The sequence below is a fragment of the Motacilla alba genome, chromosome 1A, assembly GCF_015832195.1.
Source record: "Motacilla alba alba isolate MOTALB_02 chromosome 1A, Motacilla_alba_V1.0_pri, whole genome shotgun sequence".
Taxonomy (NCBI): Eukaryota; Metazoa; Chordata; class Aves; order Passeriformes; family Motacillidae; genus Motacilla; species Motacilla alba.
Genome location: NC_052031.1, coordinates 46189860 through 46215708, shown reverse-complemented (window position 1 = coordinate 46215708; position 25849 = coordinate 46189860). Strand labels below are relative to the sequence as shown.

The following is a 25849-nucleotide window of genomic DNA, read 5'->3' as shown; positions in this document are numbered from 1 at the left end:
TCACAGCAGCAGCATTTGATTCAGAACATTTTACAAGGCCTTGGCTGCCATCCATTTCCCCATCCCACCCTATTCATTCTTCCTGCAGAGAAGGCATAGGGAAATGCAGATCTTTAAATAACAAAGCCTCCCATCAGTGTCCTCTGTACTTTAAAAGTCCTCTTGAATTTGGTCAGTACTTTCTGTATTTCATTACTTGAATTCTTCTCTCCTGTGAATTTCTGAAGCTAATGATGATAAAATCCATAAATTTGCACAAGAACATTGACCTGGAATGTTCTAAAAACCACAGCTTCTATTCTCTCAACTGCTGTTTCAGGACATTTGTTTAATCCAATCTTGTCTCAGAAACTCACAGTTTCCAATAGCAATAGCACTCACAGTACAACTTCAAGAACTCTGCTAAAGAAAGGCCAGGATGTTATCTATAGAAAACCTATAGAATTCTATAGAAAAAAGCCATGACCATCCTGATCTAGCATTGGTGACAGCTCTGCTTCACGAAGTTGACCTTCAGACATGCCTTCCCACCAGTGCTCTGGAGCTTCTCCAGATTCCCCAGAAAATGAGGTCACAGAATAGATTATTAACTTATAAGGCACAAAAATCTAAATACAAAAAGACAAATTTCTTGAGGAGAGGAACATGAATTTTTCATATTGCAAGACAAAGTATAGTCATGGTTTCCAGATGTCTCCATTTTGTTCTTCTCCTGTCTATATTTTCACTGTGGAGGGTTTATTCTTTCTGAAAAATTTCAAAGTTTAAAAAGGTGTAAGGGATGGCTTTTAGACAAAAAAAAAAAAAAAAAAAAAAAAAAAAGAAAAAAAGAAAAAAAAAAAAAGAAAGCCCGAAGTTCTTATATTTTAAGAAATTGGAGTCAATCTTGTTATAAATGGAAAGGTCTATTTGAGTCCATTAATAAAAACAAACTGTACCTAAGAAGAGTAGTGAGTACCATGAAGACCTCCAAGAGGAAACAAAAGGGCTTTCACACTGTTTTGTCTAAAATGTACTCTTACATATTCTTTCAAGAGGTTTCAGATAACAAAATAAAAGATAATTTGTGCACAGAAGAGAGTTTTGTAAACCAAATAAGACTTTAAACAGGAGGACATGACTAACTGGCTGACAGAAGTTTCAGTTAGTATGGCTATGTCAGAAGCATTTTTCCCCTCAGGTCAGGGTGTTATACACTTCATTTACAACACTACTTCATTACCACTCAAGCAACAGGAAAAAAATATGTAAATGTGCAGTGGACAATTCTGCATTTCATTTGGGCCCAGAGACCCATAAACGGAAAGGTCTTTTTCAAGAAAGTTGAGCCCTGATGTAATTAGTTCTATTTTGTTCTGTTTCCACAACTGAGATACAGTTAATCCAAGGCACAGAGCACCAATGCTCCACTTGCTCCATCACTGACTTAACCCTGTATAACAAAGAAAATCAGACAATGAGAGGGCCTGGGGTCCTTGTGCCAAGAGCAGTGAGAAAGGGAACTGTCCCTCCCAGGTTCATGCTTCCCTCTTGGCGCTACTTTCAGGGGGGCAGCCCCACACCACCTCAGGCTTTAGGGGAAGATGTAAATCTCCCCAAGACCAATCATTACATTTGTTTTAGATGTATAATGCTGTAAATACCATGCTGTGTTCTCAAAACTAGTTCAACACCAAAATCATTAACGTAAAATGAGAATACAAAGCCTATTGCTGGGTTTCTATATACTCTGTTTTTCTGTTCCCTAGAAACAACTTTAGATTTTTGCTTATTAAGCCATTACTGTAAGGGAGTGTTGCAGCAAACCAGTCATGTCACCTTTGGGCAATGAAAACCATCACTGTGCATTAAGTGATTGTAGCCTTGCGCATTATGCTTATTTCTGATGCTGCTGGCAGGTGAAACAACACCTTAAAAATAATTGCAGTGTAAGACCAGCTATTGTAAAGGGAAAGGTGACTTTTGACATATAGGAGACATCTCATATACAATTGTAATAATTTTTTTCTTAATCTTTTGCCTGTCTGTTTTTTTATTTTAAAATATTTTTGATGTTCTGATTTGTGGATGTTGACAACAGTAAATTCTTTGATAAGAAATTTTACCTGTTCCTGAAAGAAGCATGTCAGGGGTTTTTTAATTCCTATTCAGTTATCTGTGTATTTTCTGTATTACCTCCCTATTCTTTGAAAGAGCCATATTTTTTTTGAAAAGTGGATCAAATTTTCAAAAACATTTGCTTAGTCTACTAATTTTTACAATGCCCTGTTAAAGGCTGGCACTTGTCAACTCAGAAACATATTCATTTATGGGCTCCCTCAGATAATCAAGAAATTTATCTTCAAGAACTGCATTGTGAAATTTGAATTCAGACCCTATCTATCCAGTCTTTCATTTATCTCCTAATTTTTTTTTCCTAAATTGCCATTGTGCTGTACAGTGGAGAAAGCATCTGAAATCTGAAACTTTTCCCTCAGAAGTTCAAGCAGCTGGAAACTTCTCCACTGTTTAGTGACTGTGGTTTTTTGGTACAGAATACTCCCTGGGAAAGGACATTGTTCTGCTTGTACCAACACATTTTTCTGTAAAACTTTGCTGAAAAGAGACTCCTTTTGCTGTGCGCATTAGATAATAAGACAGTCTGATTTCCACTTGCTGTGTATGAATTGGGATGAAATGAATAGCCCAATGTTTAAAACTAAATAGCTGGAAGCTCTTTCATTTATACTGCTTGTGGTAAGGTTTCATTTCACTCTGGTTCCCTTTTTGCAGGCGTAGTTTATGTCATGTTGATGTCCCTGTCCCTGATTTGTGGATGCAACCAGACGCAGTGCTTAAAACATAAAATAACAAGCTGCACCTGCTAATAATAATAGTTATGCTGCTCATGAAAATACAGAGCCTGCAGGCTGCATAATTTGTACTGTAAGTTCTTTAGCTGTAGATATTTACATATGGAATAATAGGATCAGAAAAGTGAGACATGGAAACAACTTACTAGAGTCCATGAAAGCCATGGAATTTTTGATGCTGGCCACAGTAATGGAATAACATTGAATTACACCTGCAGTGGGTTGACCCTGGCTACATGCCAGATACCCACTAAAGGCACTCCATCATTCCCCCTTTTATCAGGACAGAGGAGAAAATGGAAGAGGAAGCTCATGGGTCTAGATAGGGACAAAGAGAAATCACCCACCTGTTACCATCATGGGCCAAACACACTCGACTTGGAGAAATTAGTTTAATTTATTATCAATCAAATTAGAATAGGAAAATGAGAAATAAAACCAAACCTTAAAACACTTTCCCCCAACCCTTCCCTCTTTCCATGCTCAGCTTTGCTCCAACTTTTCCCCACCTCCTCCTACCCAGTGGTACATAAGGACAAGGAAGGGAGGCTGCGGTCAGGTCTTTACGTGTTGTCTCTGCTGCTCCTTCCTTCTCAGCAGGAGAACTTCTCACACTCTTCCTTTGATCCAGTGTGGGGTTCCTTCCAGAGGAGACAGTGTTCCACTAACTTTTTGAACTTGGGTCCTTCCCACAAGCTGCAGCTCTTCACAAACTTCTCCAGCATGTGTCTCTTTCACGGGATGGAGTCTGTCAGGAACAGATTGTTCCAGGCTGGATCTCTTGCATGGACTCACAAGTCCTACCAACAAATCTGCTCCACCATGGGCTCTTCTCTCCAGAAGGCCACAGATCCTGCCAGGAGCCTGCTCCAGTGTGGACTTCCCACAGGCTCAGAGCCTCCTTTGGGCATCCACCTGCTCCAGTGTGGGGATCTCCAGAGGTTACAGATGAATATGTGCTCTCCTGTGGGCTTCCTTGGGCTACAGGGGCACAGCTGCCTCACTATGGTCTGCACTGTGCCTGCAGGGGAATCTCAGCTCCAGCAGCTAGAGCATCTCCTCCCCTTCCTTCTTCACTAATTTGGTGTCTGCAGAGTTGTTCCTCTCACATATTCTTATTCCTCTCTTTTGGCTGCTGGTCTGCAGTAGGCTTTTTCCTCTTTTTAAATACTTTATCACAGAGGTGCTACCATTGTTGTTGACGGGCTCAGACTTGGCCGACAGCAGGTTCATCTTGGAGCTGTGCGGCACTAACTCTGACAGATGTGAGGGAAACTTCTAACAGCTTCTCACAGAAGCCATCCCTGTAGCCCCACTTGCCATCAACACCTTGCCATGCAAACCCAATACAAGGCCTCTTCTTCTCCAAAGATCAAGAAAGCCTAGTTTTGTCCAAATGCCAGTTTGGCCTAAAGAAACCTGTTAGCCATAGGTGACATCCTGCATGTTGCTTCACCTACCCTGCATGCACAGTGGGGATAATCACCACTCTCTCTGTTGTCCCAGTGCTTCCTAGTAAATATCTCACATAGGCATGCTCATAGCTATCTTTCTCTCTGTCAAAAAGCTCAGAGGACAGCTGATATAATTTCAGTGGTGGAAGCTTTCCCTAGCCACCCTTTTCTCTGGTGGATGGATGCTTTTGATACATGCAGAGCAAGCTCAACAAGACAGGGAAAGGATATGAGCACCAAATAAAAACTATCAGTCAGGAAAAGATTTTCCAGCTGACCTGCAACTTGCTCCTGGCTACCACACAAACTCTCCTGGCAAGCTGTAAAAAGTCAGTTGACCATAGACTAAGCACTCTGGTTTAAACCGTATGCCTGGTTGATTAAATTACATCTATAGGAGCAATAAACTACAAAAAAAGAGTTATTGTTCTTTCAATAACTGGATAAACTGAAGTCATAACTGAAAAATAAAGTTGGAATCAACTATAAAGGCACTGAGATTTTATTGTGTGCAGCTCAGAGAACCAAATTACATAAGCTACATTTATAAAACACCTTTTCTAACTCAGATCTGCAAGTGCCACTTGGGGTCTGGAAGTCAGCTCAATTCTTTTCTACTCATGAATCACAATCAGAAAAAAAACATTTATGTAACAGGAATCTCATGAACAATTGCACTCATGACGCACAAACTAGAAAAAAGCAGATCAGTCTCTCATAACTGTTTAAGTTCTGCAGTACTACCAACAACAACAACAACAAAAAGAAGTAGATATCATTTTTTTTCCAGAAAGTTGATATTATTTCATTAAGTTCAGAAGCAATAGCTGTTGATTATAATGTCTGCTTCACATCATCACTTTCTGAACACAGTTGGTGCTCAGAAGTTTCAGCCTTTGAAGTTCTTATCTTTTTCTTGTTCTTTATTTCTAAGTTTTGCCTCACTTTGACATGGTCATAGGTCTATTTTCCTTTTACACTCAGGGATGTGCTAAAAGTCACGGAGATACTCTGTGTGCTCTTTCTGTCATCTGTAATTTCTCTCAACATTCATCATCTTGAAGTCAGACTCCAGCTTGCTGCTAAATATAGGTATCTTACTGAATACATGTTTCTAACTTCTTATGTCCTGCCCCATTAGCACAAAGTTACAGCTACATTAAAAGAAACTGCTTTACACAACTATTACTAGCTCTTCAGGAACCTATCTACATCTGCTTGCAAACTTGAAAAGTCATGAAATAATAGCATTCTCTAATTATATTGTATCAACTACTGAAAAATATTTCAAAATATAACTTCTAGGGTCATGTAAACATAACTTAAGACTCAGAGTATACCCACTAGTAGATATTCGTTCATACAACACAACTAAAGCTTATACTGTGCTTTTCTTTCTTGTCCTTTTTGGGTTTTCCCCAGAGAACACCTATTATGTATTTCTACTGCCTATTGTATACACCAGCTGTGATTTTGCTGCCAGATGTTGCACCAGAAATGTCAGCTGCTGCTTGAGGCAGAGAGCGAATGCAATTAGAGGTGCCCTGGTGACAGCTTGACACTTATGGTGGCAAAGTTTAAATTTCTAATCAGGCCTGTAATGCAAAAACCCACACAACTTGGATTCTTCTGAAAGCTGGACCAGCACTACACTGACACAATTTATCAGGGAGATGCAAAGATCAATGTGCCAGCAGAAGTCCAAATGGATTGGCTGTTGCTTGTAAAATATCTGACGGCAGTTTCTGAAGCACATTCTACATGCAGAAGCTGTGAGGAGTCCAGCTTTCCAGGGCAGTAAGGAATGCTACTGGTTTAAAGTAGTTAATTGCTTTTATACTGAGACATTAGTTACCATAAATATACAAAATACGTAAAATAAAAGGCCTGAATACTATTTTCACTACTCATGTGGTTAGTTCCCATTTACTACACTTCTATCACTCACTGTTTGTCTGCCAATTGCTTTTTCAAGTAAACTGCATGAAATCAATGTATAATCTATAAATTAAAAACTTTGAACACAATCATTAAGCATAATGTATTAAGTACATTTAGTACTAGAAATACTCTGTATGACATAGTTTGGTGTAGTCATGAGAAGTAGAAAAACCAAAAAAAATCATGCCATGTTCAAACCAAATGTAGTCTGTTCCTAGGGCTACATGATCAGATCCTAACCCAACCTCAGATTAATGTTGGATACACTGTCCTTAGTTAAATGCAAGATGACTTTCTTCTTTTTATCTTGTACAAATTACTCATGCAAGTGTGGTCTGTGTTCGTTCATCCAGTATAAATTTCTCACCTCTATGTTGCATTTGATTACTTTACAGTGCAGCTTAAAAAGTTTGCAAGTGAGTGAGTAACACAAGTTAGCTGCTGCATGCTGGCCACCTCCATGCATGACCTATTATGACAGTGTTGTTTAAAGAATCTTACAGAAACATTTCTGTAATACTGTATTTGTGTACCAGAACTGTGTAGATACTCTTGACAGCAACTGAATTCTACCTGGTCATTTAGGACTGGTAAATGGTAATCCATGCTGCATGAGTAATTCAGGAAAAGGGTACTTCTCCAGACTCTGGCCAAGAGGTTAAATTTACAAATATTTATTCTTGTGAAAAATATCATGGGCTCAAAGTAATTCTGGCTCTTCCTTCTCTCTTGAAAAGACAGGTTTTCCAGAAGTTGCTGGGCCACAGGGAAGAACATTTAATTTAGAATGACAGACGCTACCTATATTTTCTCTTCACATAAAACTGATCACAAGTAATTCTCTTCTGCACGTCAGTGGGTTCATCTAAGTCTCAGGTTTATCTTGTACTAAGATAAATTTGAGATGTACCATCAGAATGTGGACAGTAGCACTCTGTTAACCTTTTGCCCACCATCTCTGGAAGGGATGAGTCTCATCTGATATTTACAGGTGGTATCAGTGCCTACAAACTTACAGTGTGATTGGTACCTCATCTCCCAGAAGTACATGCTCCACTTGGAGACTGTCCTCTCCATTTCCCCACACATAAGTCTTTTTCAAAGAGTATTGAAAAATGAGATCAGCAGGGTCATCGAGGATCCCAGAGCCACGATATCATAGTTATCTCACTTCTGAGACATTAGAAAAGAGACTAAATCAACAAAGGAAATATTTCACTTGACTGAAAAAAAATACAGTCTCTTCTCCAGGAATTACCTACAGTTTTGATTACTTTATTTGAGCATCTCTGCATGTGATCACATGTGTCGAATATGGTCTGGAAGTGTCTGGCTGTGGCAGGGTCAACACACTTATCCTATCCAGTACCAATATACACAGAAGAGCAGGGGGAAGCATCATAAAATTACTTGTGCTGTACGACTCAATTAGCATTCACTCTTAGAATGTTGTTTTCAATTTAAAATCTTTACTATTTAATTTTTTTTCTATTTTTATTTTTTTCACTCTTTAGAAGTGTTTTATCACTATTTTTTTCTTTATTATTTTTTTTTTTTTTTTTTTTTTTTTTTTGTTAAAATTTTCATTATTTTAATTATCTGTTCCTTGCTCTGGGATCCTCTCATTCTTTATTACTGTAAGTACTGAGCACCAAATCTGGCAGAACTTCCAAGGCAGAGTGGTGTGGTACAGTTGAAGACTGTGAGTGTGAAGTTGTTGGGGAATATCTGCAAAACATTATCACCTTTTCCTGGACTCAGAAACATATATCTGTTCAGACCTTTCTCAGTTATATGGTCTTGACATTGTGCCTAAATTTATCTCAGCTGTCGTGAATTCGTTTCAGATTCACTTTCTTGTTTCATGCTGCTAAGTGAGCACTGCTCCCTGCATTCACCATTTCCTGGGAATTTCACTGTGCTGTACTTGTCAGTGAGCCACTGCAGTGCACTTCTCCCTCCCTGCAGTGAGGCATATAGGTTTGAAATTGCAGTGTGGATAGCTCTGTAAGTTTTCCTCTCTGCCAATGGTTTCATGTTAAAAGGACAGGGCTAACACAATTGAATGCCAAAATATGAACGGCTGGCAGCCAAAGGAGAATGAACCAACAACCACACAAAATTCACAGAAGGTAAAAAGTCTCTTTTAGTCCAACAGCTGCTACCTATTGCTTCTGGATATACTCTGTGGCCAAAGCAATAGGCAATTTTCTCATAACATCTGGGAGAAAATTTCTTTCCAGTGGAACCAGTATATTGCATGTGAACAACTTGAAAAAAAACCTGCAGTTAAAAGTTTCCAGAATTAACACTCAAAATGATGTGTAATCTCAAAAATAGGTGAAGTAAAAATAATGAGAAATAATCTAGACACTAGGTGATCACTCAGCTAAGTTTAAAACTAAGTGTTTTGCAGCACTGTTCTTAATCTCTGGGGATGGGGGAGGGAGTGTACTAAGAATGTACATATTTTCTTCAGGATTATAATTTAATTTGGAAGCTAACGTGGTCATAAAATGGGCATGCTAGAGATTAGTTTTAGGTCAGAGTCATATGTTAAAAAAGATTGCTACCCTTGATTTAAAAAACATTAGTCCGAGTCATGTAGCACAACCTCATTTTGATCATTCTGTGTTTAGAAAATGTACAATTACTGATGCTGGCAAGAAGTCACACCAAGGGCAAATGAGATTAGTTAGAGATGAAACTGCATGTCACTGGCAAAATAGAAACTGAAATGAATAATCAAATTGGCAGATCATTCATGCAGCCTAGGCAGCAAAGCCCAAATAAATGGTCTTGAAAGCAAAAAAATCTCTATAGCAAGCGTTTACATCATAAATTTTTGAAAGTTTTTAGCACAGAATGTTGCAATAAGCTTCATAATACTTAAAATATAAAGTGATTTCATAGCTTTCACTGCTGACCTCAGCACAGTAATAAATCTGCAAAAACCACAAAGTAGGAAAAAATATATTTGAAACCATTGGACATATGTCTTAATAGAGAGGATTCCTTCCCCATTTGTTTTCTACACTTTCTACACAAATTTTAGAGACTTTGTCAGCATCTCTCCTGGTTGAAGCAGGGCAGAATTCTAGGATGTGAAGGTGAATAGCTGCAGCAACACTCCCTTGTTCTTGAATGTTGGGTTACAACTCCCATAGGCAGTAACACAAATACAGGAAATGTAAAAATGAATCATCTCTGGCATTGAAAATATCTATCAATTGCTGCAGCACCAAAGATGACAACTTCCAACTTATTTGTAGGAATAGTTTAGGGTAACTTTTGGGGTAACCAGTAAAATGCTCTTAATACACTTACATGCACCAGTACCCATGTTCAATCAAAAACATTTAAAGAAAAGAAACATTTTCATTTTTCTGTAATGACTTCCCTTTTTTCCTCCCCAGTGTTCTCCAAAGAAGTGTGCATGTCAAGCATATTTACACATGTACCAAGAATTCAGTGAAAGAAAGGGAGATGATGTGTAACACCTACATAATTGATCAAAGCCTATATCCTGAAAATTCCTCTTCTGTTTCCATCAGTGGCAGTATGACAATGCATATTAGCATGAGTGTGAGTCCACCAGGCACAAATAAAATTAAACACCAAGCAATACCTGCTCTGCATGGAAGTGAGGCTTAAGCCCCGCTTAAGCACATTATCAAAGTTTAAGGAAGATCATAGGCGTGGCAAAAGAGATATGGTCTCTTTAAACCTTGCTCCTGCTACCTAACATATCAATACATTTTAGACACTTTGCATTAACTTCTACACTCTTGTTCATAAAAAAGTATATCTGTTATTTAGGACATTATGTTGGAAATAATGTAGATACAAATGATTCATATGTACTGCCCAATTATTTCAATGCTTAGGGTTAAGACAGAAGGAGAAACTTTAAGCTGCTTCAAACTATTAAAATACTTCTCATGTTGCTTTGCCTAAGCTGACAGATAAAGGAAGGCAGGGATCTAGTTAAGTCTCTGGAAAGAGTACCAGGAACCTCAGCAAATAGTGGAGCATGTAGCTAGAAGAAAATGTAGGTGCAGAAATATGGATTGCACTACGTAGAATTCAGGCCATTCAGGCCAGCACTTGTTTTTCTGTATTGCACAGCACAACAGATGAAATTCTGTGGCCTACTTGTGCATAAAATTGAAAAAGATGACTGTAATGGCCTGTTTTGCCCTTCAATCCCTGTGTCTGATTTTCCTTTAGGCTACACTTTTGCACTGGTCTGGCCTATATTTAGGCATGCTTAAAAGCATTTTTCTACTGCTACAACAGAGTGAAGGAGTTTCAGAGTAAACAAATCATACCCTCAGATTCTATATAGTTTCAACGTGAAAGTTTTTTTAAGGAATATCTCTTACTTCTTTTTCCATCTGAAGTCCTTCTGCTCTGATATTTCTCTCAAATACTTCCCTCTTCTCTGTCTGTGGATTAGATTTTCTATACACGAGGATGTAGTCAATCCGACATTTCCCATCTCTAAAATATAGTCCATTGGTTTTGTTCTTATCAGGTACTTCCTGCAAAGAGAAAAATCAAGCAATTCAGTAATGTTAATTTTCCTTGATAATTACTGCATTGCTGTCGGCATTATCAGTTTTCAGTACTACTCAACAGGAAAGATAAGGAAATACAACAAGCTGTTGAAGTTTTAGGCTCTTCACATACAGTGCTTCTGACTTCATCTGAGAGGAGCACAGACTTTCCTACTTAAGGGGATCTCAAGGGGCATCAGGAGGTCTTACAAAAATGCTTGGACATACGGGGATGGGATAGGAGAGAATAAAAAACACAAGCGAACCTCCCTCCCTCACCACTCTCCATAAGGTTAGGAATAATTTCTTACTTATGAAATAGAGCAGAGTATAGTGTTACTGAAGTGTAAATTTAAAATTAAGAACTTAGTATGGTTGAATGTCTTTGTACATGTGAAAAGAGTAAACATTAACATTATCATTATTGTTTACTGTAGTGAGAAACACTGAAACCTGGCACGGAGATTTTCTTTACTTTGCCCCATAGGACACAGACAACAATATGAAAGTTCTGTACTGACCTCACCATACTTCATCAAACTAACTACTGAATATTCCTTGCTTAAGGAATAACTGAGGATGGATTTATTTGGAAAGAATTACTGGTGTTAGGTGTGGCAGCACATAAAATCAATAAAAGCAATTAATACTGTCTCTTTTCTTTATTAAAAAAAAAAAAAAGCAAAAAAAAGCCTGTTCAAATGTTTGGTCCGACAGAAAACACAACTTGATTTCACTGTTGATAAGAGGATGAACAGGTCACTCTCCTGAGATATAAAATACCAAACTATTGGTCTTTTTCCAGTAAGTCATGAGATGAAATTCTCTACAGATCCTCCTCACAATTTAACAGTATTTCTGCCTTATCCAATTTCTGCCCAGGGTTTAAGCCTTCACTTTCAGACAAGTTGAAATTGCATGGCAGTTGGCAATGGTTGAGTGTTTCATACAGGAAATGTACACTGTGAAGGATACATGGGGACAAACCTCTCCCTCTGAGCAGTATAAAGGGCAAGGACCTTCAGAAACCTCAAGATTAGTCCAGCTCTAAGCTGAAGGGAAGGTTAAGCTAATTTACCTCTGTTTTTTCAAAGCTCACTCTGCTATTCCTGCCAAAAATAGCCCTGCCCTATAATATACAATCAAGTCTGTGAAAAAAACCAGAATATTTTGACTTTCAGATCTGGGGGAAGGAGGGAATTTTCAAAATACTTTCTCCATAAGATAATTGCCTCTGAATTTAAATCACAAAGTGAACATTATAATAAGAAAAATTATTTTTACAGGAAACCCCCCCCAAAACAATTTTCCCATTCAAAGAGTTCGGTATAAGCTATCTTTCTGATTCTCAGCAGGCATTTTGATTAAATGGAAAAACCAATGAAAGCATCCTAAATGTCCCATCCCCTTGGTACATCCAATTCACTAAAGGAAGAAGGGAATTTTTCTAACATTCTTTCACTACTGTGTCTAACTCCTGACACAACTTAGGGCAGATTTCATACAGTGGAACAGTTCTTAGAGCCTAAAAAGAAGGCAAGAAAAAGGATTTAATCTCTAAGGAAAAAACAGTAGCAAACTATTTATATCTATACTGCATATCATGCTGATAAATGATATTATCAAGATATGAGAAGTATTTTTCATAGAACATTAAATGTGAAAACAGCTCAGGAGGCACATTTTATCTTTTTCCATTAAAAATCTCTGTCGAGAAGACTTAAAAAAAGACCCAACAGCCCAAAGGGTATTTAAGGTTATTTAAATAAAGGAATGGTGCAGCAGGAGATTTAGAGGCTGTGGGTCAGCTTGGTGGTCCTGTTGTGATTTGTAACCCTCCTGGTAAGCCTCTTGTTCAGTAGCCAGAGTCAATATGTATTTTTAGTGTAATAGGAAAGGAGCTGTAGAGCAAAACAATCCATGCTGAGGATCTGCTGTGTATGCTATGTAGGCTTAAGGGCTCACTTTGGGTCCACTGCAATCTGGTCCAAAGGACTCACTGGATTCACATCCATAAGGAATACAGATTTAAAATCCTGCACTGCTCTGGACCACAAAGAAATCATGGGTAGGGGCAATTGAGAGATCCACTTCAAATGTACACTCAACATCTGAACTCAGACCCATCCTGAGAGCACCATAAGGAATGTGTTCTCTGCATGCAGGAGTGACTCCACTGGAAAAATTGATTTGCCCCTTCCTATGTTTCTTCTTTCTCTGAAGAAAATTGGTTTGCCCTGCACTGACTCATCAGTGAATGCAGAACCTTTTATTAAAGAGTACCTATGAGATTCAGCCAAGCTATTTGGCTTGTTGGACTACTTCCACTACAAATATGACTGCTGGGGACAATTACTTTTCTTGGACTTGTGAAACACTACCAACTACAGTATTGCAATTTTTCACTCAGAAAGGCAGCTTGGACACCCTTATCTGTACTTGAAGATCCTTTTCATTTTAGGAACACTGTATGTCAAAGACAGACTGATAAACCCTGTTAGACTGTTACAGCCTCTGGGAAGGAAGTCTTTCTCTGGCCCTCTGCTGTAGACTCTAAGGCAGCTTTATAGACTGAGTCTGGATTTGCAAGAACTCTTAAGGATCTAAGATGATACTGAGACAGTCAGGGCTGGTTCAGCAGTGTCAGCTTCAGGACTTGTGCATCATCCAAGTATTGTAATACTCTGGCTTATGCTATTACAGACAGAAGTTTGTCCTACGTTCCTCCAGATATTGCATCTCCCTTACCTGTGTTACAACATCAAAATTCATTTTTCCTAAACTGATGAAGAAAAAATATATAGCACTAGATCGGACTGCTGGTTTTTGGTGAAAAATTGGTGTAGTCACGTATGTCAAACCTCTGTTCTTTCATCTAAAAAAGGATGCTGGAAGAAAGTAGAACAGTGAAGACTTCACTCTAACAAGAAGCTCTTCACTCTAACAAGATACCATCTATGTCTATCTTTATGGCTGTATTTATACATGTTGTATAATTTGCATTTGTTTTCCAAGAAGTACAGTAGTTTTTATATTCTCAGGTGCTCAGCTGGGAGCCATCAGCATTCAGACATGACTCATATACAGGCATATGCTAGGAGAGCTTTAGGCCAAAGGCCTTACCCACGCATATCCATACAAACCATACAATATCTGAACAGTGAATATTTTCCTTCTAGCATTCAGCAGGGACCAAGTACTTTGAATTTTTTTTTTTTTTGGTAGGCTGCAGCATCCCTTAAGTCCCATTAAGACTCTCAATTTTCATCTTTTTTCCCCCATCTTATACCTATATGTGACCTACATTGCTATTTTCCTCAGCTATGAATACAAAAAATATTTAAATCTGTTCATATTACTCAAAGGGTTTCCCTTTCCCTTTAAAAACTAAAAAAGAACACATCTAAGAGAAAAGAAAAAAAAGTTTTTGAGGTATTGTTTTTTCAATATTATTACATTAACAGCAGCATGTTCTTCTGATCATTCAATGTTATTTTTCCTCTTTAACTTACAAAAATCGTGTGCCTTTCACCTGTTCCTTTTTGCTAAAGACCATATGGTACATGGTCCCAAAATGCAACATGGGACTATCGTGTCAGATTAGCCTATTATGGTGCAAGCAGGAAAAGAGAGTCCTTTGTACATTGTACAGGTAGCTAAGGAAGAGCTATGATTAAAGAAGATGAAATTGTGAGCAAGGTCAAACATATTCAGGGTGCCCTGAATTTTGTTGCTTTAATTATCTGTCTAAACATTCGAGGAGTGCAGCTCTCTATGGGCTGAATTTCTAGAACAAAGAAAATCTCTGTCTCTCTCCTCAGCAGTGTTGCACGAAAGAATTTGCACCACAAAACCCTCTAGCTCCTGAAAAAGATAATCTCTAATTGCCTCTTCTAAACTGTATCAAAACTAGTAAACAAAAGAGGGTCAGGGCAGGGCCGTCAGCAATGTCCTGTGGTTTTCCACTCTTTTTTAATTACTGGCATGGTCCCTGCCGGTTCTGATCTGTTCCAGTCAGCCCTCTGCCAAATATTCCTCAGGCACAACTTGCAGGCAACATCAGACCAATCCAGTAAGTAGCCTGGATGTAGTTCCATTCCTGAGGTGGAGGAAAGGAGAGAAGTCCCCAGTCTCTTCACTTGCTGAGGAAACAATCCTAACATCCATGGGTATCAGGGCAGTGGGAGGCAAAATTAAAGGACATATTGTTCCTTTCTTCACAAAAGACACAGGAAGAAATTAAGACCCAAATTTTCATCATGGGTCCACGACACTTTGCCCACTTTAGGACAGATTTTAAAAGGGACTATATTCTGAATATTCCCTCCCTGGTATGTTCTCTGAATCACCATTATGCACCATCTAGCGATAATTGTTCCTCATTGGAAGCTGATAAATGACACCCAATGTTTCTCATGGGAGTTGTAGATAAATCCCCTCCACACTCTTTCCCCTTAAAGGATGAATATAGGGAAAACTTTTCCAGCATTTTCAGAAACATTGAAGCCTTAGATTTGTATAGATGTTTTACTGAGGGTGCATGAAATCAAAACTTTTGAATTTGAGATATTTTATATTTCAGCATTACAATCTTGGAATGGAAAAGCAGTTTTCATGGGAAAGATTAGACACAATTTGATGGTAGAGAATGAGATTTTAAATCAAATTACATTTATTACACCTTTATATTGGGCACAAATAAATACTGTATTATTAATTCTGTGTGTCCTTACCTCTCCCACAACTTCCAGCCTGCTGGCATCATCAGAAGTACTGGTCAAGTTTCCATGGTGAAGCAGGGAATCATCATCTTTGGAAGGGCTATTCACACCTTCTAACTCATCAAAAAAAATGTTGACATCCTTAGCTACTAAAAAACAAAAATAAAAATATACATTCAAATCACCACTGAACCAAATGAAGACAGCAAGTATAGCCCATCAAGAATTTCACTTTTTAGTTCTGGTATAATTATTTACCATTTAATTTTAAAATCTGATGAGAGTTGTTGGAATGCTTTCTTCATCAGTGAGACACATAAAGATTTAGGACACCACAATACCTCTCTGATGAAAAATAAACAATCTGCTGTCATAATAAAACAGACATTGGCTGTCTTCTTGGCCTCTTTTGGGGCAAATGGCTTAAATGTCTACCTTCTGGATTGGTATTGTCTCTGGAAATTTCTTAGGAGGCAGAATTTTAACCTACTATACAAAGTATGAAGTTGTACAGACCCGTGGGGCAGCCAGAGGCAGAGAGCCTTAAATAAATACTGTTTCTTGAAAGGCATTGAGTAAACAAACCTGGGCAGATATTTCTCTTTTCACAGTTTGGCATGTTTTGATGCATACAAATCTGACACTTTCAGATCCACCTACCACCCAGCCCTCAGTCTTGAAGCAATTGCTTACATCTACAGATTTAAGCTGTGGCAAACAAACCCTGATAAAAAGTATAGATATTAAGCTCTGGAATGGCTGCCAAATGGGAGGAGTAGGATGGGCAGGTTCACTCTGCACTCCATGCACTACAGGTCTGGTGAAAAACATGATAAAGAGATGTGTGCCAGGAGAAAAAAAATGCCTTAGCTGAGGATCACGCTTCAGCTGTGGATGGACTTCAGCTCCCCAATCTCATGCCTCATAGGCAAAATCCAAAATAATCAAAGTAGAGTTATAACTGTTAGAAGGCACCCCCAAAGGTCCTAGCTACTGAACCTCTTCCACTGACTACAGTGGGAGCAAATATCTAATAACCTTGACAGAAATTAGTCCAACCCCATATCTCCATTCACATTCCTTGCAAGCTCGATTGAGTTTTGGAATCATTCTTCTTTCATGCAATAAACTCCTGTTGCTTTTGCTTGTCCTCAGCTCCCCTAATTTAGTGACAAGCAATTGTAATTCCTGTTGGTGAGAATCTTTAGTAACAGCCAAAACACTCTAATTGCTGGCAGCAACTTAATTCCATTCTAACTACTGGCTGCAGGTATAAAAATCCTTTCCCCCACTGTGGAGAGACTGGATAGCTGCCAGAAATTAACAGCCACTAACTGTTCCCAGTGATCACGAGCATTTTGTGACCTCCTTTTCACCTTTCCCTTCTTCAGGGGTCATAGCCCAGTTTCAGAATCCTTTTAAAAAATCGCTGATGACACCAACTCCCCCATCTCTGCAGGTGGCCTATTTTTCATGCACACAAGCAGAAGAGTCTTATCCATAATATTCATCCTCTAAACACACACATATGTTGCAATTTACATATACTACTCTTTCCCTGTCAATAATGAGCATGGGGAAAAGTTTCCTCCCTTTTTGTACATGTCTTTTAGAGCATCTCAAGTCTGTAGGTAATAAAAAAAGAAAACCCTATCAAAATATTCAAGAATCCTTCATCTTCATTTTCATGCATAAAATAGGGACAAGGTTAATGAAAGACACTGTATTTTAACTACAAGAATTTTGTTTGGAAAACAACTAAAAGTTTCAGAAACAACAGAGAAGTCCTCATATCCAAATTAATGCAGTCTAAATACTAGGCTAATGTGCTAACCTAATCAGCATAATTTGTAAGAGAAATTCTGAGTTTCTTGTGTTGTTTAGTTATATGTGATGTGAGCCTGCAGCTCCTCAGTGTCACTGTGGCTGCCTCCAACTTGTCCTAAGGGAAACCACAGAGGCTTTAGGAGGGCAAGAAAGGCAACAAAGGGATTCCAATTTGTAGCACATGCAGCAGTAATATTACACATTTTTTTTTCCCACCTTCATCCATTTCAGTCCACAAAAATCATACTAGAGATACTTATAAAAGAGAGGTGAACTGCCACAACAAAGCACAGCACAGCCTAACCTCATGTCCTTCACTGTCCCTACTCTTTCAAAAGTCAAGACTAGAAATATTCCACCCCATCAGATAATAATGTGGGTGTAGATCATGACCAGATTTTGCACACATATTCATATGAGAAGAATAAATCTCAATATTAAACAGAAAGAACAACTGAAATAGAAAACATTTTGAACTACTTGAACTTCACTTGAATTGAAACCCATCAGTGCCTCCATGACAGTGACACGTGAATCTGTATATGGTTAAAACCTCAGTATAATCTGAAAACAACTGTCAAAAAAAACCCCAAAAATAATTCAATAATGAACCTTTTTAAAGACTGTTCAAGGTACATTTATCTATTGCAGACAGCATCATTGAAAGGTGTAAAAATGAAAGTTCTGCCTGTTTGCTGTACTCAAGGGAATTTAAACTATCTTTGTTCTGACATTAAGACTGCTTTGATATAAAAGATGAGGCCTCTGGGATACTAAAATTACTGCTTCTTGAAGTGCTGGTAATGCTTTGGGTTGCAAAATTCATAGTTTTTAAGTGGATGTTTTGAGATACAGAGTTTGGTGCGTAAGACAGTGAATGTGTCAGTAGCCTTGAAACACAGATTTGCTGGATTATCCTGAGGACTTGTGAGGAGCCAAAAAAATCTTATTTTAAGATAATTTTAAAATACAATCCCTCTCAGCAGTGAAGAAGTTGTGGAAGCAACTCTCATCTGGTGAGTGAAATTAGCTACCAGGACTTGTCCAGATTGCCTGCAGTGGAAAATTGTTTATATCAGAGATACACAGATATTTGGCATGTTGGTTGGTCACTACAGAAAATATGGGCCCCCAACATTTGCTGAGATAATTTTTCTACCCCAAGTCTCATTATATTCTTAGAAATAAATTCACAAAATACTGTTCTACAAAACCAAATAGACAATTTCTATAGCAATTCCTGTTTGCTTTACATTAGTAATAGTGATGGTACTTCCAACATAACTCTCCTGCTGCTTGTAGGTTGCTCAGCCCTTCCACTCCAATGGACTGAACACCTCCATGGCCAAATGCTGCTAAAAGGATGATTCATCTTTCTTGTCCCCTTCAGACTCTGATGTGCATATACCCACAAATGTCCTTAACAGAATGATATATAATGGCTTTATTTGTTATACATATAAATGTTATTTGGGAGACAGACTAGTGCTACTGTACAGTCATGTATTTTTAAGCAGTGAAATTTAAGAGGAATACAGAGCAGCACATGCATTGCTAAAGGAGATATTGAAAATTCTCCCTCTGGTTTTAGATCAGCTTAAATATGCAAATTCTTTTCTCCCCCTCACATTCTATTTTGCAAGAAAAAAAAATTACTTGATAATTCAGAATCCCTTGAAGAATAAAAGGAAAAAAAAGTGGGTATACAAATACTTTTATCCCAAATATAGTAGAACTACATATTCTGAAAACTGGATGCTGATAAATTCTGAGCAGGAGTCCACACACCATCTCAGTGGGTCTACTTCAGATCAAGATGCTGATATAAGGCAGGACTCAAAAATAACAGAACTCCTTTAACTTTCTGAAGGTGGATGCTGAAACAGAAGGCCCTAAAAATAAGAACTTTCATTAAAAAATGGGACCTGACTATATTATTGTGTGAGAAGATGGAAACATGCTCAGAGATCATCCTTCTGTTCGTTGTCATTTTATTAGACAAAGTCCCACCAAGCCATCAAGTATACTCTCACTTTGGATAGTGCCAGCTGAAAATCACTATCCCAAGCTTATTTTAGCAAGAAAAGAAATTATTTGGTTTCAAAAACATCATTAGCCTGTTTCAAATTATCATTCAATGCTAACAGCTGGGAATAAAAGTAACATTGACTGTTCAGAGCAATTACCCTAGAAGGAATATTTAGACATATTTATTCCAATTAGATGATATTTGCGCAGGCTGCAGGTGACAACACCCCCGATGACACACAACAAGCCTCTGCAAACTGTGTTGTACAGAATTCCTCCTGTCTTTGATAAAGGAGATATGGCTAAAGGACATGGGGGTTAACTTCCCAACAGCACCTGTGTCTGGTCTGGACAAAGGAAAAACACTCTCTCCAAGGCTGTAAAAGCTGCATCCTTCTCAAATGGCATGTGAATAATCCATAAATCAAAATGTTAATTCTTGAAACACTCCTGGATTAAATTGCTTATCCATGTTTAGCCCTCTTGTCTATTCACTTCTGAAAGACTCTGCAGTGCCTTTTCAGCCTCTCCAGTCTGCCTCCTGACTGCCTCCAGGCCTACATCTGGGCTGTGCTGGTATGGAGAAGGGAGAAGACAAAACCTCACATTAAGATTTCTGATGGGAGAAGCTTTTTAAATCAGAAAACATGGAATTCATCCTAAACCTGTAGCTTAAGTAATAAGGTGATTCGATTTCAAATTATTACCCCCCTTTATGTAACCTGAGCATTTTCCTTCCACCCCCAAACTAGTACCACCATTAAACAGCCTGATTCCACCACTATGTGGCTCCTTATTCATGTAGCAAAAAATCAGGCAGAGTCTGGATTTTTACACATTCTTATTCATCCTTTATCACTCTAAAATGTAAGCTGCTGTTTCTCACCCTAGAAAATTGCTATACCAAACACCCAGTTTAAAATCAAACTGAAAAATAAGGAAGCCAGGAAGCCATGGCTTGCATTTTGAGTCTCTGCTGGCATAAGAATTTCATACTATTACGAAAAATTCTCACTGAAATTCCAGATTTTATTGGATTCCAGAATTGCTTCAACTTTGGGTAGCGGGTTGTCTTCCACTGTTATTAACAAGAGTAGCACTACTTCTAGCACAAGTTTTGAGATCATTCTGCAGTTGGACTTAAGAAGCATGAACCAATTAATACTTAGTCCACAGCCCAGTACATATAAAAAGAGATAATTTTGTGGAGCATCTAAGACACGTGAGCATGTCACTTGTTGTGGCAACCTCATGACTCTCCAAAAAATACCAGCTGCAAAAATGTGAATACAGCCCAAAACTTTGGAAGAAATGGAACTTCAAATCCAGTCTTCAAACCCCAACTGCAGCATTTAAATAATATTATTTATTAGTTCACACAGCTATTTGGGAGTGTAAAGCCTTGAATAAACTACCAGGAATCTTACTATTTCTGATTATGTCTGCATAGAAAATATATACTGCTGGAATTCTTCGACACACAGCAATTCAAATCTTATTATGACTTCTCTGATAGTAAAAGGTTTCTTACTAGCCTTCCATAATCCATTGAACCTCCTGAGAGATTTTAATAATAGATAATTATCATTCAGTTCATCATTTTGTGTCCACCTTCAGTTATAATTTTAATACATCTCAATTGAATCTTCTACCATAAACACGATTTTGCATCCAAGGAAGAACTTACTTTCTTGTATTGCATTAAGAATTTCTGAAAAATCCACGTCTGTCTTCTGTATGTCTGGTTTTATCCATATTTGCGTTTCCAGCTGGTTAACCTGCAAATCCTCTCTTCCTTCTGAAGAAATTGAAGAGATTGATGGGGTTTGTGACAGTGCAGTAGAAAATCCAGCCAAGGGGCTTCAGGTGAGGAAACATACACATTGAATGAAGGTATTTCCATTTTTCCTCCTTAGCAGAACCAAATTTTCTTCAAACCAAGGAGCTTCAGATAGAACATGGACTGATTTAAAGCTAAATAGAATGAAACAACAGTGTTCTCTGCTATCAGCAATGATGCAGAGTCACCACTGGCAAGTCCCTCATTCAGGTGACCGCCCATATGCTGCCATGCCATGAGCATCAGCTCACCTTACCATCTACAAAACCAGCTCCCAAATGTGAAAACAAACAAAAGATGTTGTTACAAATGACACAGGAACAAACAGACTAAAACAAAACACACACACAAAGTAAGTTGCAAGACAGAAAACAGTCATTAGGACAAAAAGAGCATGGACAGCACATTTCAGATGCAGGGCACCCTAAGATCTCATATGCCAACCTGATGGCATGATATAGCCTAGGAAGAAGTCCAGCACTGGAGTCCATTTCAAATGGATTCACATTGGTATGTAATGGTTGCTGTTTAAAAGCATTGCAGAATAAAAACTCACTCTGGTGGGTCACAGTTTCAAACCTATTTACACACAAAAATAGACAAAAGGTTTGCCTATTTTGATGCTCTTTCAACATGAGCAAAGAAAACAGAATGTTTTGAAAGCAGGGAAGGATGGCTGCATATCAAGAGCAGACAGAAAATGGGCAAACAGGCACAAGGTGCTGGCTACGGAATATTTGGATACACAAAGAGAGAAAGAGGGAACTACTGGGAATACCTCTGGTTTTTGAAGATTATCAGGAAAACCTTTCACAAAGGCATCTGTTAGACATGATGCTCTTGAGTACCTAAAGCACAGAGTTAGCAGAGACCTTCAGTGGTCAGGGAGGTATCTGGGAAAGGAATTCATGACAAAAAGGCCAAGGTGGAAAAATAAACCTTCAGGTCATTTAGATTACTGAGCTTCACAAGAAGCTATCAGTCATGTTTCGGAAAGAAGCATTTCCCCTTCATCTAAAATCTGCCTGGAGCAAGCTGCTTTTATTGTGAATTCTGGACTAGCTCATTGTATTTTCCCCTTCTCTTTGCCAAATTACTATCTCACTACTGCTTTGATGGGAGCAACAAATAATATTCCTAGGCACAAAATTACTCAAAAGTGTTTTAGAGGCCCTTCTTCCCTTTTTGGAGTACAGATCTCAAAATGGGTACACTTTGACCAGCTTCATCCTTTATTATTTTTCAGTGTTAAAATATTATAAATTCAAATTGTCTCGTGCTTGCTTCAGCATATTCTTTTGTTCCACAGCAAAGATTCGCTGTTAACATCAGAGACACCCCCCTTGTAGATTCCTGCAAAGCGATCTGTCATAGCAGCAGCAGGAGTCAGCATTTAATGATGTAGAACAAAGAGAATTTCTTAAGTGAGATGACTGATTATTCATACAATAGCAGCCTAAGGAAATCTGCAGATGACCTCAGAGATGAAAGGCTAGGATTTGCCCCAAAGAGGTTTCTAAGGCCCAAGAAAAAATACTCCAACTGCTGAAAAATACATACAAATATGATGGAAATAGAAAAGTAATCAGTGGACAGCAATTCAGTTAAGCAGCTTTGCAAATTATATAATTCAGTTTCTTCTTAAATACTCAGCTACTGCTTTTAACATATACCATTTCATACTTGCATCCTCACATCCAAGAGCCTTTGCTCTGCATTTCAACCCTAGATAGAGCAAATTAATGACAATATGGACAAATATAAAATACCCTTAGTTCCCTCAAGCCCTCAATCCTTGTTACACTTAAGTCACTGTTCTTCAGAAGAGATGAAGGTAACATGATCCCTGCAGCACTCCAGCAGATCTGAACTAATTGGGCCAGGGAGAAAGGAAGTGGAATTCAGCTATGGAGGTCCCAAAGTGCTGATATCTGATGGACTATCTAACCAAAGACCTCTTAATAGAATTAAACTCTTGGAGAATGTACATAGCCGACTTCAAAGCCCCTCTTTAAATAACAAAACTCAAAATGCCTAGGAAGTGGTCAGAAAATGACCAGCCTAAACCTAACTATTTCAGACACTGAAGTCAAGACAATTTTGCTGCATTTGAATTTCCTTTCCTGTATTTGATCCACTTGCAGTATAGGGACCTTTCAGCAATGCACAGAAATGACAGTGTTCTATGCTTGTCTGATTCACAGTAGCCTTAATATCTGGCCTCACTGCACAAGTATCAGATTAACAGCATCAAGTGTGATTTCAGTAAAAATTCTAGGGTTATTCTTCTACCAATCATTTGTGATAAAACACATAACGCATAACTAATTACAAACTTGCCGTCACCAATGCAAGGGAAACGTGCCTACGAACAACACAGCTTTTAAATTAGAGGTTGCAGGGATGCTTTCTTCTCCCATGACCTTAATGACGTCAATAAAGACTTGAATTAGGGCACTTGGGCTTCTCTCCTCCTCCCTCTCTGTCAGCACCTACTTTTCAGGTGGGACTACTGCATTTTTTTTAGCTGAGAGAAACACCACCTATGTGATGGGCTGTGGACTGGCCGAATTAGTGATTCCTGGCTTGTTGTCAGTCAGAGGTTTTAAACCAGTAACTCTTTGAAAAAAGGCACAGTGACCACATGTTCCAGAGGTTTATTTTCTTTACCTCACCACAGATTTCCAATACTACATGCAAAGACAGTATTTGATGTCACTGTTGCTATTGATGGATCAGTCACCTGCCTTTAGTATTTCCTTCTTGCTTTAGCAGCTGCTGATTTATGCTTTATCAAAGAAATATCCTGCTGAGTAAAATCTAAGCAATATTGTCTGAGAGGATGGTAAAGACTCTTTCCACAGAAATATGAGAAATAAACACATACAAAAGTGAAGTAAATATTTGATTTTAAAAAATTTATGGTTTTTTTTTTTTGAAAGATCAGACTCAAATTTTTCTGAGGTTATTGAGACTTTCTATTTCAACTGAAATAATATTTTAAATTACCTCATGGTAATTTAAAATGGACTAATTTGATTAATCTGATTTACTCATTGATGCATAAAGTTGTGCATAAAATAACATACTTTTTCCTTTATTTGTCTTGAAAGGTCCCAATTAATTAGGTTAGGAAAACAAATGAGATTTTTAAAAGACTTTTAATTTTTAGAGGCTAAATGAGATGGCTTGTTCTCAGTCAGAATTTTAACACACTTCTAAATATGAAAATGACCAAATGTATCAGAGAAGCAATTTGTGTACCAACGTAGTTAATATGGTACTGATGTTAAACAAGGGCATTCCAACTTGTAGTGAAAGAGATTTTGCCATGTGGGTGGATGCTGCTTTCACAGAGCCATCTACCTCTAAGAGGGCGATACTTAGCAAGAACAAATATAATTCTAACATGAGCAGGTTTGTTTTGCTACACTAAGTACTGCATGTAAGTTCTACAGAGAAATTGCTCCTTCTTAGCAGACCCTCTAAAGCAAGCTGAAAGCTGCTGTGCATGGTGCCCTTTTCACTCTAGGCAAACCGGTGTCAACAAGGGATAAAGAAAAATCCCTTCAGGCACATTTTTATTGGCTCCTTCCTGTGAGTTCTTGGCAGGACATCTGCACCAAAAGCAGAGTTTCAAAGGGAAACTGCATTAAGCATTTCCTATACATGATAGTCAGAGGTCTGCATGTGTGTGTACAGCACAGCTTTACTGCTCTCAGCTCTGGCACTTCTCATGTCTGTGACAGGAGAGGAAACAAAATGCTCAGCACAGCTGGCCTTCCCAGGATCTGCCCCATGACTGCACTGGACGGTGCAACTGCAACTGATGAAAACCATTTTGGTTCAATTATTGCTTCAGAAAAAATCACAAGCTGTTCTATGAGTCATAGAATGTATGCAAATATATATTAATATACACGTCTTCCTAGCAAGATAAAGTTGGCCTGAAAGCAGTAGCTCAGAGATAGATAATTATTTCATTAAGTGGAAGGCTGATGTGTATCATAACAAGTCTTTCAGAGAGAGCTGCTTTTGCTACATTGGTCAGAAAGTGTTTTCTGTCAGAAAGTGTTTTCTCTCAGAAAGTGTTTTCTGTCAGAAATCCTACGTCATGTTCTTTTTTGTTCCTCACAACCAGTATAACTATATTCTTTCTGCCTAGGCATTTTTCTATCCCACAGCATAAGGTACATACTGTGCACATCAAATGTACTTCAATGATTACATTAGATAGATTTTAATATATCAAAAGCATTCAATTTTTTGTTTCTGCCCTTAAATCTCTCATGTACAGTAGTACAGAGTTTCACAACACAAAATTATCATTGCTAAGTATGTTCTCAGAGCAGGATGCAGAAACATATTTTGCATCCTGCCTTGATCTTCCTCTTCTCTGCACAGAGGAAAAAGTCTTTCCAAATTGTGACTTTGATTCACCAGCCCAATACTTGACTCCATTCTGGAAAAAGACTGTTACGCAGAAGCTATCCTTCCACCCTTGCTCCTTGCCAGCAGCATTAAGCTTCCCCTACCTTACACCTTCAACACAATTTTAAATTTCTAAAAAGGGTGTGGGGTGTGTGTGGTGAGTTCCCTTCTCCTTTCATTTTGATGCTTGTTTCCA

General features: G+C 38.2%; 1 protein-coding gene across 4 annotated transcripts in view; it reads right to left on the bottom strand.

Annotated features, from left to right (window-relative positions):
* Positions 1-25849, bottom strand: part of ANO4 (anoctamin 4) — a 210754-nt gene that overhangs the window by 88349 nt on the left and 96556 nt on the right. For all 4 annotated transcript variants that reach the window (XM_038152973.1, XM_038152974.1, XM_038152975.1 and 1 more), the window contains 3 exons: positions 21070-21180; positions 15540-15676; positions 10633-10791 (listed from right to left, as the gene is read on the bottom strand). In XM_038152973.1, coding sequence (XP_038008901.1) covers positions 10633-10791; positions 15540-15676; positions 21070-21180 — 407 coding nt within the window. The remainder of the gene's footprint in view (positions 1-10632; positions 10792-15539; positions 15677-21069; positions 21181-25849) is intronic.